This window comes from Schistocerca americana, chromosome X (genome assembly GCF_021461395.2).
Source record: "Schistocerca americana isolate TAMUIC-IGC-003095 chromosome X, iqSchAmer2.1, whole genome shotgun sequence".
NCBI lineage: Eukaryota > Metazoa > Arthropoda > Insecta > Orthoptera > Acrididae > Schistocerca > Schistocerca americana.
This window is the reverse complement of record NC_060130.1, coordinates 704,521,036-704,541,100: the sequence shown is the minus strand read 5'-3', so window position 1 is coordinate 704,541,100 and position 20,065 is coordinate 704,521,036. Positions and strand designations below refer to the sequence as shown.

Here is a 20,065-nt window from a genome sequence, read left to right as displayed (position 1 = left end):
GCGATATTACTCGGTTGGAAACCAGAAGGCATCCGCTGCATTAGTATGTCGCGAAAAACATCCATTCGCAGAAAAATATCTGAGGTAGAAGCATATGGCCCCTATAGTGTCCGACGTTTTACTGTGTTCTTGTTAGCAACATATGTAGAATCTAAGATATATACGAATTAATTCACAAATTAAACGACAAAGAAATTGGCTGAAGGAACGTATGAAATGAACAATATTTGCAGCCGACCGTTACAACCCCATATGCGTTATAATTATTATTTTTGTTTCCAGGCAAAGATGTATCGCTTCTCCATCTCATGGTCAAGGATACTTCCAAATGGAACAATAACTTCAATCAACCAAAAAGGAATTGATTATTACAGAAAACTTATAGCCGAACTTTTGGAGAACGACATCCAGCCAATGGTAAGTCACATAAAAGTTAGCAGTCGTTACAAAACGTTTATACGGTAGATATCTTGCATGTAATAGACAGCCACATAACGCCTATCATGTCTTTCATTAATTTCACTTATCTGAGTTGTTTTAGCAGTGATATAATTAATACGTCTTTGCGACCAGAATTCCAACAAGGCAGTCACCGCTCCCTGCGCCTAATGACCTCATACATTTATCATTACACCCATATTAAACCGAGCGGAATTCCGCTTCCCTTATGAGTGCGATGAAGTCAAAAGAAAGAAGTAACAGGGGATTCAATACATTGCACTCCTCTTCTTATGCACCGAGCAAAACTTTCTCTTAAGAGATTAATTTGCTTTTCCCCTGTTCTCTTATCTTTTTCAATCTCTCTCTCGTGTTCTGTTAAGGTGTTTCGGCCTCTTTCTATTTTCTGACTCAAGTAATAACGTTGTGTTCTCACCAACCCTTGTCTACAGATGACTCGATAAATGCATTTAGCCCATTTCGCATTGGTTTTATCGGTATTTCATCACCGATTGTATTTAAACAACATTAATTATTCTAAAGACTTTTTCAGCAACTATGTTTTTGCTTCCTTTCCACTCGAATGTCTGCTGCTCCGCTAATTTCAGTTACCTCGAATTTAAATATTTTTTGTTTCTTCTGGAAACTTTCAAAGTTCGGAATAAATGCTTGTGCATTTTATAAGAATTGTAAAAAGTAAAGATTCAGGTTGCTTATGAAAAATTATTGTTGCTATCGAAAACAGAATTTTTTGCTGCAACTCATACATATCAAGCTAAAAACTTATTATCATATGAGACAAATATTATTAAAAGCAGCAGCTGCAGGTAGAAAGTTTATCAGTAATTTTCTGAAAAGTATTTCCCTTTTCATTGTCTGAATACCCTTCCCAACGTAATCCAGGATGAAATAATTTGAATAAACAATGTTATTCTAAGAGATCATACCGAGCAAAGTGACGTGATAGCTAAGATAGCGCACTAGATTCACTTTTGATATCCTCTTCCTCCCATCCGTCATTTTCCTCGATGTCTTAAGATATGTTTCAGGATGGTTTTTTCAACAATGCTAAGTAATATTTGCATCCCTATTACAGCCCAAGTAAGCACGAGTTGACGTCTTTGCAGTAGAACGTTACACTCTAACCTCCTATGTGTTCATGATGGACTAGGTGACAATCTGCGCCCCTAGCGCCGTTCATTTCCTTTGGGAGAAGTTGCTTCATCACTCCTTCCAGCTGTGGATGAAGCTGCGTGTAGGTTCTTTCTTCTGATGGAAAGTATCGTTGATACTTTAATCACAGTCATATGTTAGTCACCCTTTCCCTGAACGTTCGGTAAGTTCCAGATCTAACTCAAGTAATCCACAGAAGGTATCTCGTGAGTAATGCGGTTCATATGCGATTCATTTAATTCGTAAATGCTGTATCCCTAAGAAGCATCTTGATAAAAACGATGGTCGACGTTTTGCTCTGACTACGTTTCTCTCCAATTCATTTGCGGAGACCATTCAGTACTCCAAGGCAAGCTGTGCACTCGTGTACCATATTAATGCAATGGAACTGAAAAAAGTTTATACTTTCTGAGTGTGGCTTTTTCTCTAATACTTTTATACTCCTTCCAGAGAAAGAAATACGATATGCAGTGAGTTAGCACGTTGCTAATCTCGCTGAGTGTCGTACGTGTTAATTAAGCCAGAGAGGAAAAGATAATTCAAGGTAATAAATTCTTCCGTTGTTGCTTTGCAGAATAACTTTATTATTATAAATGGGAAGTATGAAACTATGGATGTTCTGTATTATTAATTTATTTACTTAACAGGACTTTGGCGTACGAGGCCATTATCAGCCTTGTGATGGACCTGTAGATCGAACCCGTATGCATTTCATGTGCTTCATTAACGACATTCTGGAACATTGAGAAATTGTTGCAGCCTGTCAACACTGTATACTAATTATAAAAAGTCTTTGTGTGTAGTTGTCTGATCTATTAGCAACAAATAAATGCTTTATTTCTATACCTTAGTTACGTGGCCTTCAGGCTGCTCTAAACTCGTGTTGTGTACATATCTCTTTGCCGTTCTTTATTGCATTTGTAGTACACACTCATATTTGAGGTAATATATTCTGTAAGGGTTGAGAAGCATATATCACTAGGGGAAAGACAGATGCCGCCAATAGCAAAATTAAAGAGACCTTGGGAGAAAAGAGAACCACATGCACGAATATCAAGAACTCAGATGCAAAACCAGTCCCAGGCAAAGAAGGGAAAGCAGAAAGGTGGAAGGATTATATAGAGGGTCTAAATAACGGAGACGCACTTGAGGGCAATATTATGGAAATGCAAGAGAACGTAGGTGACGCTGAGAGGGAGATTTGATACTGCGAAAAGACTTTGATAAAGCTCTGAAATATCTAAGATGGAACAAGGCCCCAGGAGTAAACAACAATCCATTAGTACTATTGATAGCCTTGGGAGAGCCAGCCACGTGAGAACTCTTCCATCTGGTGAGCAAGATGTATGAGACAGGCGAAATACCCTCAAACTTCAAGAAGAATATAATAACTCCAGTTCCAAAGAAAGCAGGTGCTGACATGTGTGAAAACTACCGAAATATCAGTTTAATAAGTTACGGTTGCAAAATACTAACACTAATTCTTTACAGAAGAATAGAAAAATTGGTGGAAGCTGACTAGGGGAAGATCGGTTTGAATTCAGGAGAAATGTAGGAACACGCGAGGCAATACTGACCCTACGATTTCTCATAGAAGATAAGTTAAGGAAAGGCAAACCTACGTTTATAGCATTTGCACATTTAGATAAAGCTTTTGACAGTTATGACTGGTATACTCTCTTTCGAATTCTAGAGGTGGCAGGGTTAAAATCCAGGGAGTAAAAGGCTATTTACAATTTGTACAGAAACCAGATGGCTGTTATAAGAGTCGAGGGGCACGAAAGGAAAGCCGTGGTTGAGAAGGAAGTGAGACAGGGTTGTAGCCTACCCCCGATGTTTTCAATCTGTACATTGAGCAATCAGTAAAGGAAACAAAAGAACTGAAGTAGGAATTAATGTTCAGGGAGAAATACTAAAAACTCTGAGGTTTGCCAATGACATTGTAATCCTCTGAGACAGCAAAGGACTGGGAAGAGTGGCTAAATGGCGTGGAAAAGGTCTTGAAAGGATGATATGAGCCGCGCGGGATTAGCCGAGCGGTCTAAGGCGCTGCAGTGAAGGACTGTGCGGCTGGTCCCAGCGGAGGTTCGAGTCCTCCCTCAGGCATGGGTGTGTGTGTTTGTCCTTAGGATAATTTAGGTTAAGTAATGTGTAAGCTTAGGGATTGATGCCCGTAGCAGTTAAGTTCCATAAGATTTCACACACATTTGAACATTTTTTTGAAGATATGAGAAGAAAATCAACAAGTGCAAAACGAGGATAATTGAATGTAGTCGAAATAAATCAGATGATGCTGAGGAAATTAGATTAGGAAATGAGACAAAGTAGTAAGATGGTCGGAGTAGAGAGGATATGAAATGTAGACTGGTAATGGTCGGGAAAGCATTTCTGGAGAAGAGCAATTTGTTAACACCGCGTATAGCTTTAATTTTTAGGAAGACTTTTCTGAAAACAATTGTCTGGACTGTAGCCATGTATGAAAGTGAAACCTGGACGATAGACAGATTAGACAACAAGAAAAAAGTGGTTCAAATGGCTCTGAGCACTATGGGACTTAACATCTGCGGTCATCAGTCCCCTAGAACTTAGAACTACTTAAACCTAACTAACTTAAGGACATCACACACATCCATGCCTGTGGCAGGATTCGAACCTGCGACCGTAGCGTTCACGCGGTTCCAGACTGAAGCGCCTAGAACCGCACGGCTACACCGGCCGGCAGACAAGAAGAGAATAGAAGCTTTTGAAATATGGTGCTACAGAAAAATGGTGAAGACTAAATGGGTAGATAGCTGATGAGGAGGTACTGAACAGGACTGGAGAGAAAAGAAATTTGTGGCACAACCTCACTATAAGAAGGGATCGGTTGGTAGGACGTATTCTGGGACATCAAGAGATCAGCAATAGTACTCGAGGGAATCGTGGGTGAGGGGATAGGGGTAAAAATCGTAGAAAGAGACCAAGATATGAATACAGTAAGCATATTCAGAAGGATGTAGATTGCAGTAGTTACTTTAAGATGAAGGGTCTTACGCAAGATAGAGTATCGTATATGATACTGTAAAAAATACAATGACGGAAAAAGAATCCCAACACCAAGAAGAAATTATGCGACAAAACTATAGTTGATAGGCGTGTTTCTGCATCTGAAAGTTAATGGCTGTTCAAATTACGCACCCTTGGTGCTACTAGCGCCATTATGAGGATGCGGATCGGGTTTGCTTTAAATACGCATTCACGGTCGTGAGCGTTACGTACCTTTCAGATTGGACGTCGCGAGTTGTTAGCCAAGAATGCCTCTAAAGCGACGTCGACGCCATAGAACCTCAGTGAGTTTGAACGAGGCAGTGTAACAGGGCTACGAGATACTGGATGTTTCATCTGCGACATTGCATAACGATTTGGTAGTAATGTAGCCACTGTATATGATTGCTGGCAACGGTGGTCACGAGAATGTACGGCCGCAAGGAGACCGGGCTTCAGAGGGCCACGTGGCACAACCGAAAGGGAAGACCATCGTGTTCGTCGTGTAGAAATTTTGGTCTTATGTCAAAGCGGTAGGTGGATCAAAACAAAATGTCCAGACACTCTGTGACCAAAATGGTACTGAAACAGAGGATGACAGACTAAGGGCTGAAATACTAAATGTCTTTTTCCAAAGCTGTTTCACAGAGGAAGACTGCACTGTAGTTCCTTCTCTAGATTGTCGCACAGATGACAAAATGGTAGATATCGAAAGAGATGACAGAGGGATAGAAAAACAATTAAAATCGCTCAAAAGAGGAAAGGCCGCTGGACCTGATGGGATACCAGTTCGATTGTACACAGAGTACGCGAAGGAACTTGCCTCCCTTCTTGCAGTGGTGCACTGTAGATCTCTAGAAGAGCGTAGCGTTCCACAGGATTGGAAGGGACGTCGAACAGATGTGCAGAACTATAGACCTATATCTCTAACGCCGACCAGTTGTAGAATTTTGGAACACGTATTATGTTCGAGTGTAGTGACTTTTCTGGAGACTAGAAATCTACTCTGTAGGACTCAGCATGGGTTTCGAAAAAGACGTTCGTGTGAAACCCAGGTCGCGCTATTCGTCCACGAGACTCAGAGGGCCATAGACACGGGTTCCCAGGTAGATGCCGTGTTTCTTGACTTCTGCAAGCCGTTCGATACAGTTCCCCACAGTCGTTTAATGAACAAAGTAAGAGCATATGGACTATCAGACCAATTGTGTGATTGGATTGAACAGTTCCTAGATAACAGAGCGCAGCATGTCATTCTCAATGGAGAGAAGTCTTCCGAAGTAAGAGTAACTTCAGGTGTGCCGCAGGGGAGTGTCGTAGGACCATTGCTATTCACAATATACATAAATGACCTTGTGGATAACATCGGAAGTTCACTGAGGCTTTTTGCGGATGATGCTGTGGTATATCGAGAGGTTGTAACAATGGAAAATTGTACTGAAGTACAGGAGGATCTTCAACGAATTGACGCATGGTGCAGGGAATGGCTATCTCAATGTAGACAAGTGTAATGTGCTGCGAATACATAGAAAGAAAGATCCCTTATCATTTAGCTACAGTACAGCAAGTCAGCAACTGGAATCAGTTAATTCCATAAATTATCTGAGAGTAGGCATTAGGAGTGATTTAAAATGGAATGATCACATAAAGTTGATCTTCGGTAAAGCAGATGCCAGACTGAGATTCATTGGAAGAATCCTAAGGAATTGCAATCCCAAAACAAAGGAAATAGGTTACAGTACACTTTTTCGCCCACTGCTTGAATATTGCTCACCAGTGTGGGATCCGTACCAGATAGGGTTGATAGAAGAGATAGAGAAGATCCAACGGAGAGCAGCGCTCTTCGTTATAGGATCATTTAGTAATCGCGAAAGCGTTGCGAAGATGACAGATAAACTCCAGTGGAAGACTCTGCAGGAGAGACGCTCAGTAGCTCGGTACGGGCTTTTGTTGAAGTTTCGAGAACATAGCTTCACCGAGGAGTCAAGCGGTATATTGCTCCCTCCTACGCATATCTCGCGAAGAGACCATGAGGATAAAATCAGAGAGATTAGAGCCCACACAGAGGCATACAGACAATATTTCTTTCCAAGAACAACACGAGACTGGAATAGAATGGAGAACGAATAGAGGTACTCAAAGTACCCTCCGCCAAACACCGTCAGGTGGCTTGCGGAGTGTGGATGTAGATGTAGATGTAAATGTAGATCTGGAGCATCGTACTGCATCTGCAGCAACAATTTGACTAGCAGTTGGCACCGCAGTGACACAGTGAACTGTTACATATACTCTTTCTCAGAAAAGTGCAATGAACACCTACAATAACCAGACGAAACTACACAGTGGGTAGCAGTAGCACTCAACTGCATAGACTAGCATTCCCAGAAACAAAATATAGACTTTTTCCATGCTGACTACAATCACTACATCAGTCTTTATACAACTCAGCACAAAAAAATATTCTCAAAGACTAACACGAGACTATATAGGATCTGACCGGAGTTCAATTTAGGTTAAAACACTTATAAATACCACAAATACAATAAAATTCACAATACTCACATTTCATATGCATTACGCTTTGCAATATTTTAGGTTCATTAACAGAAACCTGCTTTCAGTATGACTTTTTCTGTTATTAAATATTATAGTGGAAGCCTACAAGCTGACCACTCCTTTATCCACAAATAAGCACACTTTACAGAAAATCCTTACATCATAATAAATGCCGAACTACAGCCCCTCTTAAGATCATTTAGTCCTCAAAACTTGAAAACAGTATACACTCGCAATATTTTTATCTAGGTTGGCAATAAAGTTCAAATTAAAGCAAATATTCAAAAGGTTTCAAATTTTTCTGTCTCTTTCATCACTTGTGAAGCAAGTGATTTTAACCAATCACATTTTCATCAGATAAATATTATGTGCCCCTTATAATACTCGTGAAGTAAGAATTTTTAACTGAAAATCTTAATGTTCCTACACATTAAGCAATGACACTGGTAAATTAGAAGCTATTCAAAGTAAATTGGTTCTTTTCATAAATTCAACGTAAAATAAAATAGATTAATATCAGTCTTCCACAAACAGGATACTCGGACTTAAGTATTTTGAGGAAAGGACCCTGCTTCGTTGATTGAAGCGGAAAATTTCATGATTCAGATACCACTTTTTGCAACACTTGGATTACTATTGCAAAATTAAACACACACAAACACACTGGTTCATACTGATATACAGTTCTAACCTCCTGAGGTTGTTGGATCAGTGGCGCAATAGCGGTGGCGAGCACGTGGTGGCTACCTGGTCTCTCCTCTAGCAGATTATTGCTCTATTAAATTTCTTCTTGGCGTCGTAAATATTAATTTTAGAGCCATTCCCAATGCGAGAGCACTATTTTACAGCAGTAACCACACCCGAGGCCGTTCTATCATAGATTATGATACCGAAAGCCTCACTCGGCACCTGCGGTGTTGACTCCACAACTACTGGCTACTGACTCCTATTGTGCTCTCTCGCTTCCCGCTCAGCCTGACCGCCACTTCCACCTTTTCTTAGCGCGCCAAAGCGCTTCCGTAGCCGAGAGAATCATTATGTCTTTTATATTATACAATACAGAATCCCTAAGTATGAACTAGTTTTTACATTGCAGTTTCTCATACATAAACAAACATTTAATAAAATTCCATTATTACATTAAACAATTTATACATCATAAAGTACCACCTCCCTCCAATGATCCAAAGAATTTAACTAGTAACGAGTAAACGCTTCTTAAATAAAGTTGCACTATGCCGATTGCTCACAATCGATTGTGATGTTACACGCTGACCCCGAACCACGGCCCACTTGCGGCTTCAGTGAAGTCAAGTGAGAGCTGATTAGAGGGTAGGGTGGAAGTGTGTTGTGTATTCTGATTAAAGCTGGTACTGCCTCGTTGACAGTGATGGTCGTGCGTTGCTAAGGAGGATGCCAGTTAAGGGCCTGCAACCAACCTGTGTGCATGCTACACGCACTGGACCTATACATGGAGTTATGGTCTGGGATGCGATTTCGTACTCGTACTAGAGTACTCCCATGGTTATCCCACGCACCCTGACTGCAAATTTGTACGTTAGTCTGGTGATTCGACGTATTGTGCTGTCATTCATTAACAACATTCCAGAGGGTGTGTTGCAACGGAGCAACGGTCGCCCACGTATCACTGTTGTAACCCAACGTGCTCTACAGAGTGTCCACACGTTTCCTTCGCCTTCTGGATCGCCATATCTGTGTCCAATAGAGTGCATAGGGGACATCATCGGACGACAACTCCAGCGTCTTCCAGAAACAGCATCAACCGTCCGTGCATTGACCGACCAAGTGACACAGGCATGGATATCTATTGCGCAGACTGACGTCCGGTACCTGTACATACATGCACGTTTGCATGCTTCAATTCTGGCGGCTACACCGGGTATTAATGTGCCAGTATTTCACATTTCCAATGGATACATTAAACTCTGATCTTGTGATCTTAGTCGCTTAAATATGTTACCTGGACAAATGTATTCCTGAAACCTCATAACTCTGCATTAATTACAGGGTGGTGCACGAAATGTGTTACCATTTTGTTTTTGAATATAAACTTTATTGTCAATACAATCTGAGAGGAACATACACTACAATGAAGAGCCATCCATGAGATTTGTTCTAACTCAGCACATGCTCAATACGTCCAACAATTCGTTTCCTATTTTCCTTCAAACGAACACTGAAGTTAGTGATTACCCTACGGCACAGGCCTTCCGTAATTTCACTGCAAGCTTGAAGAATAAGTCTTCTGAGCTCCATTAAATCACGTGGACGTTTCAGGAAATTTTTTTCCTTTAGGTACCCCCAAAGAAAAAAGTCACATGGATTGAGGTCTGGACTATTGGGGGGCCAATTTTGTCCGTCATTGAAGCGACCTGGAAACCTGAGTGAAATGATCCGCATGTCGAAATGCTCGAGTAAAAACTCCAACACAGTGTTTGCAGTATGTGGCCTTGCTCCATCTTGCATGAACCACTGCGTGTTGAAGGACAAGCCAGTAGCAAGAAGCTGTGGAATGAAGCTATTGCGAAGCATGCTCAAATAACGCTCGCTGTTCACAGTTTCTTCAAAGAAAAAGGGTCCAACAAGTCCGTGACTGGAAATTGCTGCCCACGCTGTAATTCTCGGAGCATAATGTTGTCGTTCATGAAGCACTTGTGGGTTTTCAGTGGCCCAAAAGCGTACATTTTGTTTGTTAATCACACCAAGTGAAAATGCGCCTCGTCTGAAAACCAAACGTTGTTGAGAGTTTCTTCCCTATCCTCCGCCCACTGAGCAAACAGTAGTCTTTGCTGCTTGTGTTCTTCAGTGAGCTTCTGTGCACAGGTCAACTTGTATGGGTACATATGGAGGTCACTTTTAAGAATGCGTTGAACGGAGCGTCTGGATATTCCCAATTGCACTGATCCCTTTCTACACGATTTCCTGGGACTTCTCTGTACAGCAACTCGTACCGCTTCAATATTCTCCGGCGAAGAAACAGGCTTAGGCCGAGGTCGCTTCGCTTCCAATACTGTTCCTTCCTGTACAAATTTATCGTAAACCTGTGGATGGTCTTCTTGCAAGGGACCCATCGTGTGTTAAACTGTTGTCGAAAGCGCCTCTGAGACACAACAAGGCTTTTCGTTTCATGAAAAAGTAACACAATTGCCGATCGTTGCTGTGTCGTCAGTCTTCCATTGTCAGCCATTGCTGCTTACTAGTTTCCTAGTGGTAGTATCGTGAATTACACGTCATTTCGTAACTCATTTGTTTTTCCAAGCTCTGCTGGTACTGCTGTAGAGATCCCAGCGATATGTCTAACGTGCGTCGTAAATTGTGAAAGAAACAATTGGTAACACATTTCGGGCGCCACCCTGTATTTTTGGTGTTTCGATTTTTTTCCATCAGTGTACTTATGGATACTATCGCGTGTCAATTTACAGCATTTCTTTATTTTCTGCGGGCTACGTCACATTCTGTAAAACACTGTTGACGCTGTGAACGTAACCACGTGATCAGCAACACATTTCAACTCAACCGGACATCGAAGTGCTTGTTATCTTCGACAGCCCTTATCAAGCGTGATCTCAATAACGTCTCAAGTTTACAACTTATTACCAAACAACGTTAACTACTTGACCCCAAACGGGGTAAAAAAAATTATCATCTGTGATCCAGAAGACAGGACAAGATTTTCTTTCCTCCGTTTTATTACAAACTAAAGAATTCACGTAATTAAAAGAGCAACTGGAAGTCGTCTACATGGGGAGAAATTACAGAATAATTCCACAAAGTCTGTTATTGGTCCGTAATTCCGTCTACTGTGCATTACTATTCTACCATTTTATCTGGAAAAAAACAGAATTAGGTCTTTTTTGGATCAAACAAGCACTACCGTTAAGTCAAGTAAAGAAGTTACGACAGAGAATTTCTAATGTTTTATGTGAAAACCACTGACTGAGCTTCTAAAAAATCGACTTGCTTCAGAATCCTAACATTTTTCTAGAATTTGTCATAAACGAAAAAATAAATACAGTGCACTAACAGGAAGTTCCGAACAGTATAGAGTTTTCTTAACTTTAGCAAATACTTACCAACAATAATTTATAAAGGAAAAATTATTTTACAAATTGCTTCACAAAAACTCGACAAAGGAATAGTTACTACCTTACTACACATGCTAATTAGTATTTGAAGAAATTTCACATTTTTGTGTTTTGTTATAACATTTTATATTATAGCAACTCTTCACTTAACTGCAGAGAGTAAAGTAAGTATCATTATATTTACGGTTTGCTCAAGTACACCTTTGGGGCATTCATTTAATGTTATTGGGAGTGGTTGCGCATTGCGAGTATACGTCAAATATTTTGGTCAGTAACCCATTCCAATTTTGAAATACCTCTATAAAGGCTCTTGTTATATATACATAGGAATAAAATATGTGACGAGCGATGTAAGTGTGGTTAAATGCACCTTAATTTCTTTTCCCATTTTTCCTTCCCAACTCTAGTCTCTTCCTGTGATTAACGGATTTGAATAAGCATGCATGAGGGGTGGTATTTAAACCGCCATCTAACAATGTAATTTAAGTTTCCGTTAACTACTTATATTTCTTATGACTGATGGAATGTTTCCTCTGAAAATGCCACGGCTGCTATCCATTCTCATTCTTGTCCAGCTGTAGTTTATTCTTGATCTCTGATGACCTTAAAGTCTGCGATACCCTAGTGACCCATTCTAATCCATGAGCATTCAACCGTAGCTCCTCATCCCACGGAGTAATTTCCGAGCTATGCCAAAGGTGCACAATTCTCGTTCAATGATGTCCCAGATGTTCTCATTACGATGGAGGTAAGGGAAGATCTGGGGCCACAAAACCACTTTTATGTCCGTGGAGTATTCCTCCAACCATTGTGACACTAATAGTATCCTATGGGGTGAAGCATTATGTACGAATCTTGGCGGTCAGGTGGGGGATTGCAGTTAACCATTTTTAGTATTTCTGCAAATACACAAGCACTATTCAGTTGCGCTAATCAAGTGTTGGATGCTATTACGCTGCAAAAAATGAAATGAGCGTATGGTATTCTTGGCCGGAAGGCCCCATCCGGGCAAGTTAGGCCGCCGAGTGCAAGTCTTATATCAGTCGACGCCACATTAGGAGACTTGCGTGCCGGTGATGAGGACGAAATGGTGATGAGGACAACACAACACCCAGTCTGCGGGCGGAGAAAATCTCTAACCCGGCCGTGAATCGAGCCGGGGGCCGCTGCATGGGAGGCAAGCACGTTACCCCAGCAACTAAGCAGGCGGACTATTGCGCTGCAATATACCATTAACGCAAATGACTTGAGTGGCGGAATGCTGTATCCTCACGGAACAATATGTGGCGGTCCTTCAACAGCAAAAATGATGGAGACGGTTAGATCGTACGTCGTAAGGTCGTCGTTGTCTTTCAGGTCCCATAAGAGAAATTTAAGAATGTCTCCACTACCAACAGCGACATTGTACCCTGGAGCGGTCTGGCAATGTCAATAAACATTGACCTCTAAGAGAACTGTGGCTTTGGTCGTGGATAACAATGCTGTATCGGTGCTGCTTGATTCTGGGCACAGATATTTTAGAAGCAGAGCACATGCACACTCACGGCGTCTAAATGTAGCCAGAAAATTTGACGCTGATCTAAAACGTTGCTTCGGTATTTCTGAGAACTTGAGGCGCGTGCTAAACATTGCAATCAGGGTCTTATGGTCCGTGATCAACTGGAATTTCATGCTGCAAAAGTTAACGTAAGACTTTTTGATCCATAAACGATGGCCAGTTTCTTCTTCTTAGTTGTGGAGTAATTGAATTGTCTCACTGCTGATGTCTTGGAGACATAAACAATTAGTTGGTCTGTTCCGAATAATTTTTGTGTGATTGGCGTTGGCCACTGTAATATTGTGACGCGTGTGTCACAAGTGTGACTGTTTCCCACCCCGCTCCCCCCGGAGCAAATGTCGCTGCTCGTAGTAGGTATGTGCAGATTTGAACGGCGCACAAGCCTTCTGGCAGTTTGTAGTCCATACGAAGTTGATGGCTTTATTTCCTCGTTGATTCAGTGGGTAAACACTGTGGTCCAAATAGGGAGTAATTTGCCGCAGTGTGTAACCTTATCCAGAAACGAACTCAGTTATCTCATTTTTTTGGGAGCTGGCAATTTTCCTATGGCGTTAACGTGCTGTGCACTAGGCAGAACCCTCCATTTGCTTAATGCATATCCCAAATATTTATTTTGCGGTTGGAAAGAACTGTATTCATCGGGCCTGTTCGAATGGAGTCGACGAAAAACGCTTCTAACTCCTGTACGTCTTGTTCTCGCAGATTAGCATTACATCTACATCTACACCAGTACTCCTGAATTCACCTGATAATGTGTGGTGGAGGGTACTTCTGTTACCACTAACTGATCCCACTTTCTGGTTTCACTCTCGAATGGCGAGCGGGCAGAATGATAAGCCTTTGTATTGGCTCTAATTTCTTGCATTTTCTAGTGGTGGTCTTATTACGAGACGTATATGGCAGGAATTAACTGTTGTACGACTCTTCCCTGAAAGTACCCTCCCGAAATTTCGGTTGATGCAGAACACCTCTGCCATTGGATTTGGTGAGCATCTCTATAACGCTCTAATGCCAAGCAAACGATCCCAAGAAGAAACGCGGTGCTCTTGGTAGGTTCTAGTCTATCTCTTCTACCATTCATACCTGGTAAATGTCCCAGGTTGATGAGTAATACTCAAGAATCGGTCGAACAAGCGCGTTGTAAGCCACTACTCTCGCGTATGGGTTACATTTCCTTAAGGTTCTTCCTAGAAATCTCACTGTCGCATCTGTTTGTTTTATGTAGTAATTCCAGCAGGGGTCGATGTATATGACGACACAGAATTTGTGTACCTTGCGTTTTTGGCCCTATTTATACACCAGGATGGATAGTAGATAACGAAACATTACCTATCGCTAGTAAGGAGTACTGTAAGAAGAAAGACTAAATTTTTAGGTGATTGAAGGGTGTACTCGGTGTGAAACTAGGCACATAGAGCTGCCATCTCGGGCTATAATTCGGCTAGGCACAGAGTCGAACTGAGCTCGGATGGCGGCATTGAACGCCTACCGTTGTCTATGTCACAGGTCATCTATAGTAGTAGCGATGACGTGCCAGTCTCTCGGCAAATCACGACCAAATATTTTCAGTACGAGAGAGATCGTGAGAACGTGCTGGACAGGGGAACCGTCGAAAACCCTCCTTATCGAGGCAGGTCAAAACAGTGTGGGATAAATGCGGATTTGCGTTATATTGTTGAACGCTGGGCACAGGGGCCAGCGTTAAAACATGTGGTATGTAGTGACTGCTGTCTAAATTATAAGCTATACGAACCAGAGATTATCGTATTGTGTACCCAGTGGCATCCCCATACGATCACGCCAGGTGCTGGCTCCGTATGACGATGAATGCAATCTGGTTATGTTCGTATCCTTCGGATCCTGTACACACATATACCTCCATCGTGATGTGATGCTTTTCGCAGAACCAGTACTCGCCTGCAAAGACGAATTGGTTGCTACTCCTGTGCTCCGAGTTGTATCAAGGGATGCGGCAACAATGGTCGCCGTTCTGGCAGGCCCGGCTGCTCCAGACGTCGTCGCACTGTCTGTATTTGTCGTGTTGCAGACTAACCAATTCCTGAATCAAGGCATGTAACGTAAATGTACGATCCCACACGGCCAGATGAACAACATATCTGTCGTCTTGGACGCTGATCGAAAAGCATTCCCTTCTGCATTCTCCTGAGGATCTTTACAGGTCCCTCTTCCTCAGTTTATGTTGATATACACTGGTTCTGTATCAAACTATAGCCGTCAGGATTGCTTCATCATACTATCTCAGCGTGTCAGTTGATGTCCCATACTGAACTGTCGAGATACTGGCTACCTAACACTGCATAATTTGGTTCATCAGAGAGTGACTTTGTGGTTTTTAAAAGTCTGATCTTCTCCAAAGTACCCAGTTGTTCAAGAAGGGATTCCATGACTATGTTCCAGAAGTTACGGCCCACATATGGGTCTCTGTCGACGTTCCTTTGTGATGTTTATTCGATATTTCCAGGATGGACCATCGTGTTTTCCAGTTTATGCACTAATCTTGAATACTCAGCTATGGATATCTCAAACTCTAGGTTCCCAGAGCCTGGTAAAAAGGGAGAACCATTACCAGTTATCGAAAGTTCCTTAGGTGTTGATCATCGGTCCTACTTTTTAGCGAAACATTACACTTGCCAGTGGTTCTACCACCCAGTTTATTTCATCTTCGATAAATCTTTCCTTCCTGAAACCATACTCAATTTAATTAAGTCATGTCGTCTCTTTATGGGTACGTGGCGGTGCATAAAGGAGTCTTTCTTGGACCTTAGCCAAAACATTACAAAGGCATATCGGTAGGTGATATATGACAAAGAAACAGTCTCTCTTCTAGGACTTCGGATATTACTGCATTAGCGGTTTTCCACCAATCAAGCGCCCTCCCTGCGCCAGACACTCATAACAAGTGCTGGTACTAACAGCACTGACAGGCGCGTATCTTGCAGCGTCTCTGAACTGATCGAAATTGGGCCGGAAGCTCTGTCACTCTTTAATGATTTTATTGCAATCCGAACTCCATGTGTGCTAATTGTACTTTTGTTGGTGACACCTTATTTGATGAGTTCATCTACCTCCTACATCTCCGTTGTTCTTTGTTATCCCCTTCTGTATAGCCTACGAGTAGTATAATATTTATAGCTGATGTTTGGCACAGTCCTACAACCCTTATAGCATTGTAACATCTCTCGTCTTTATTGCAACCGTTATCAATTAGTGATAGATATTTTCTTTAACAATTTTGAAAGGGATTTTGTCATTTCTAACTGGGCTTCTAGAAATGGTACTACAAAATTTATTTTTTATCGTTTCTGTTACACGATTCGTGGATATAAACTACATCCAGGGCCAGCTCTTCCATATTTTTCTATACCTCATTCGTGGTAACAGTGCATCACGTAACATTTATTTACACTTTCTTTACCGAGTAGTGGGGTTTGAGTTCACCACAATGTATAGTCGTGCTCAGAAGTATCCGAACAACCTGAATTGCATTTCGCCTGATTCGCATGCAACCCACATAACGCAGCTGTCTAGCAGGTCCTCTAATCGCTCCTTGGTACAGTCGTTTGACTATTGAAAACGTTTCCAACAAGTCACCACTAGAAAACTCTGCTCTGTATCGCAATAACTCAAGATGTAAGTAATACTACGATACTGCAAATATCAGGGAACACCTTATCACAGATAAGACTGTCCTTAAGGCTTGTAAGCTCACATTTATTGCAATAAATGACATACCTGAACCGTTACCACTCTCATTATTATGTAAGACAGGTAATGCACGTAGTAAGTTCATCGTATTCATGATTTTCTCTTCAAAGTAACATCCCATACTTGTTATTTAACACAAAATGACATTAAAAATTTAAGTTATTCACGAGCAGCTAGTTGACAATATGTATGAACTTCAAATGACACGACGAAGCGCCTCGCTCTGCATATACACTCCTGGAAATGGAAAAAAGAACACATTGACACCGGTGTGTCAGACCCACCATACTTGCTCCGGACACTGCGAGAGGGCTGTACAAGCAATGATCACACGCACGGCACAGCGGACACACCAGGAACCGCGGTGTTGGCCGTCGAATGGCGCTAGCTGCGCAGCATTTGTGCACCGCCGCCGTCAGTGTCAACCAGTTTGCCGAGGCATACGGAGCTCCATCGCAGTCTTTAACACTGGTAGCATGCCGCGACAGCGTGGACGTGAACCGTATGTGCAGTTGACGGACTTTGAGCGAGGGCGTATAGTGGGCATGCGGGAGGCCGGGTGGACGTACCGCCGAATTGCTCAACACGTGGGGCGTGAGGTCTCTACAGTACATCGCTGTTGTCGCCAGTGGTCGGCGGAAGGTGCACGTGCCCGTCGACCTGGGACCGGACCGCAGCGACGCACGGATGCACGCCAAGACCGTAGGATCCTACGCAGTGCCGTAGGGGACCGCACCGCCACTTCCCAGCAAATTAGGGACACTGTTGCTCCTGGGGTATCGGCGAGGACCATTCGCAACCGTCTCCATGAAGCTGGGCTACGGTCCCGCACACCGTTAGGCCGTCTTCCGCTCACGCCCCAACATCGTGCAGCCCGCCTCCAGTGGTGTCGCGACAGGCGTGAATGGAGGGACGAATGGAGACGTGTCGTCTTCAGCGATGAGAGTCGCTTCTGCCTTGGTGCCAATGATAGTCGTATGCGTGTTTGGCGCCGTGCAGGTGAGCGCCACAATCAGGACTGCATACGACCGAGGCACACAGGGCCAACACCCGGCATCATGGTGTGGGGAGCGATCTCCTACACTGGCCGTACACCACTGGTGATCGTCGAGGGGACACTGAATAGTGCACGGTACATCCAAACCGTCATCGAACCCATCGTTCTACCATTCCTAGACCAGCAAGGGAACTTGCTGTTCCAACAGGACAATGCACGTCCGCATGTATCCCGTGCCACCCAACGTGCTCTAGAAGGTGTAAGTCAACTACCCTGGCCAGCAAGATCTCCGGATCTGTCCCCCATTGAGCATGTTTGGGACTGGATGAAGAGTCGTCTCACGCGGTCTGCACGTCCAGCACGAACGCCGGTCCAACTGAGGCGCCAGGTGGAAATGGTATGGCAAGCCGTTCCACAGGACTACATCCAGCATCTCTACGATCGTCTCCATGGGAGAATAGCAGCCTGCATTGCTACGAAAGGTGGATATACACTGTACTAGTGCGGACATTGTGCATGCTCTGTTGCCTGTGTCTATGTGCCTGTGGTTCTGTCAGTGTGATCATGTGATGTATCTGACCCCAGGAATGTGTCAATAAAGTTTCCCCTTCCTGGGACAATGAATTCACGGTGTTCTTATTTCAATTTCCAGGAGTGTAGATTCAAACTCAGGACACGCAGACTAAGATTTCGTGACTGAGGGAAACTAACAGTCATTCCTGACTAGGCATACAGAGAGTGATATACCTCGATTTTAGACAGTATCAGTTAGCAAATACAAAGTTTGAATTACATAACGTAACCATTTTTAACGGACACGAATTCCTACCCAGCATCTATTGACCCTGTTAACGAACTACGAGAGATGTTAAATATTGCTTCTTCACAAGTAACTTACTTGAAATGCCGTGAGGTAAAGCTTTGTGTTGGACAGGGATTCGAACCCAGAACGTAATCGGATTGTTATCGAAGCACAATCAACTGTGACATATCGGATATTCTCGGCAGTAGCTAGACGTTTTAACTGAAATGACGAGACGAAACATTATTTTTTTTCCTTCTCGGGACAACGACCCGGCATCTATCGCTGTTATATTCTAAAGAAAACGAACGCTACATATGCTACATGTGACCATGTTTGAACTAGAAATAATATGACGAAGAGTTCAGTGCTGAAAGCGAATCGAACCCCACACATATCGTTGTTGACTACACACAAAGAGATGTCAGCTAGCGAATTTTTCTCCACCAGCAGCTCAAAATAACATCCTTGAAATTACAGTAATCTCTCAATTAGTTCTGTGTCTCACTGGGAGTCAAAAACGTCAGATATAGTTGGTGTTGACAGTGAATGAAATGCATTAAAAATCAAAATTATTATACACTAGCAGACAGGTGTTCTCATGCTAGAGCTCGATAATACAAAATGAAAACTTTAGTGCCGGGCCACGATTCGAAGCCATTCACGCTCAATATATGGAGATGTTGAGGAATCTGCAGTTTTGAACAAACAACAAAATGTAGTTGAGCTGTATTGTCACAAAGGAAACAAATTCCGCGTTAAGGGCGGTCTGAGTTGTATTCCACGTTCAGAACCAATTTCATCGACATACAGAAGCTGAAATAAATGATGGAATAAGTGTCCTGTGACCCTACATAGCGTTTGTTTCGTCACAAGAAATAGCTACCTGGTATGAGAAAGATTAACGATGATAGAGTTCCCACATTTCGCCACTCCTGACTTTATTGTGGTTCAACCTAACGTCTACTTGGTAGACAAGGAATATCATGTTAAATGTGAATTTCAGACCACAATGGCATTATACCTTCTTCACTTGGCGTAGCCAGAAGAGAATAGAATCTGTCTCTCCCTATTAAAAATCATCGGCAGGAGTTGTAATAGAACCCAGACCACCATCACAGAAACCTATCATCAATCCAACAGACCACCAAATTCTCTTCTGTGAGTCTCGTTTCCCTATCATAACATCATTGCGGCATATTCGATAAGAATTCTGGCACACAGGCTCCCTGTAGTGATTTTCAGCATGTTCAGTACATTCATTTACTTGGTTGACGGAATCGCCATGAACTAGTTGCCTCGGCTACCCCGTGCATACATTCGACTCTATTTTTTAATCACAAAAATAAAATCACCTAACTGCCACCTACACAGAACTGCCAACAGTGTAGGATGCAGATGTTTAAATAGGATGTGTTCCTTTCCATTTGAGCTACTCTATTGCGCTATCTGTTTGTTGAAAACGTCGTGCAGTGAAAAAGAAAAGCTGTAACTGTCTGTCTCTCAGAAGTCTAGATCCGGCCATATGCAGTATCTCACAGCGCTGTGGAATGCGCAAGTTCTGGAGGAACTGTTGTTGACTTCAGGAGTTGCTGTAGCCACATGACAGCTAGTAAAAAAAATGGTTCAAATGGCTCTGAGCACTATGGCACTAAACATCTGTGGTCATCAGTCCCCTAGAACTTAGA

General features: G+C 42.6%; 1 protein-coding gene across 1 annotated transcript in view; it reads left to right on the top strand.

Annotated features, from left to right (window-relative positions):
* The window catches only part of LOC124556836 (myrosinase 1-like), a 260,034-nt gene that overhangs the window by 33,326 nt on the left and 206,643 nt on the right, over positions 1 to 20,065 (top strand). Inside the window, exon 3 of the mRNA XM_047130853.1 lies at positions 283 to 417. Coding sequence (XP_046986809.1) covers positions 283 to 417 — 135 coding nt within the window. The remainder of the gene's footprint in view (positions 1 to 282; positions 418 to 20,065) is intronic.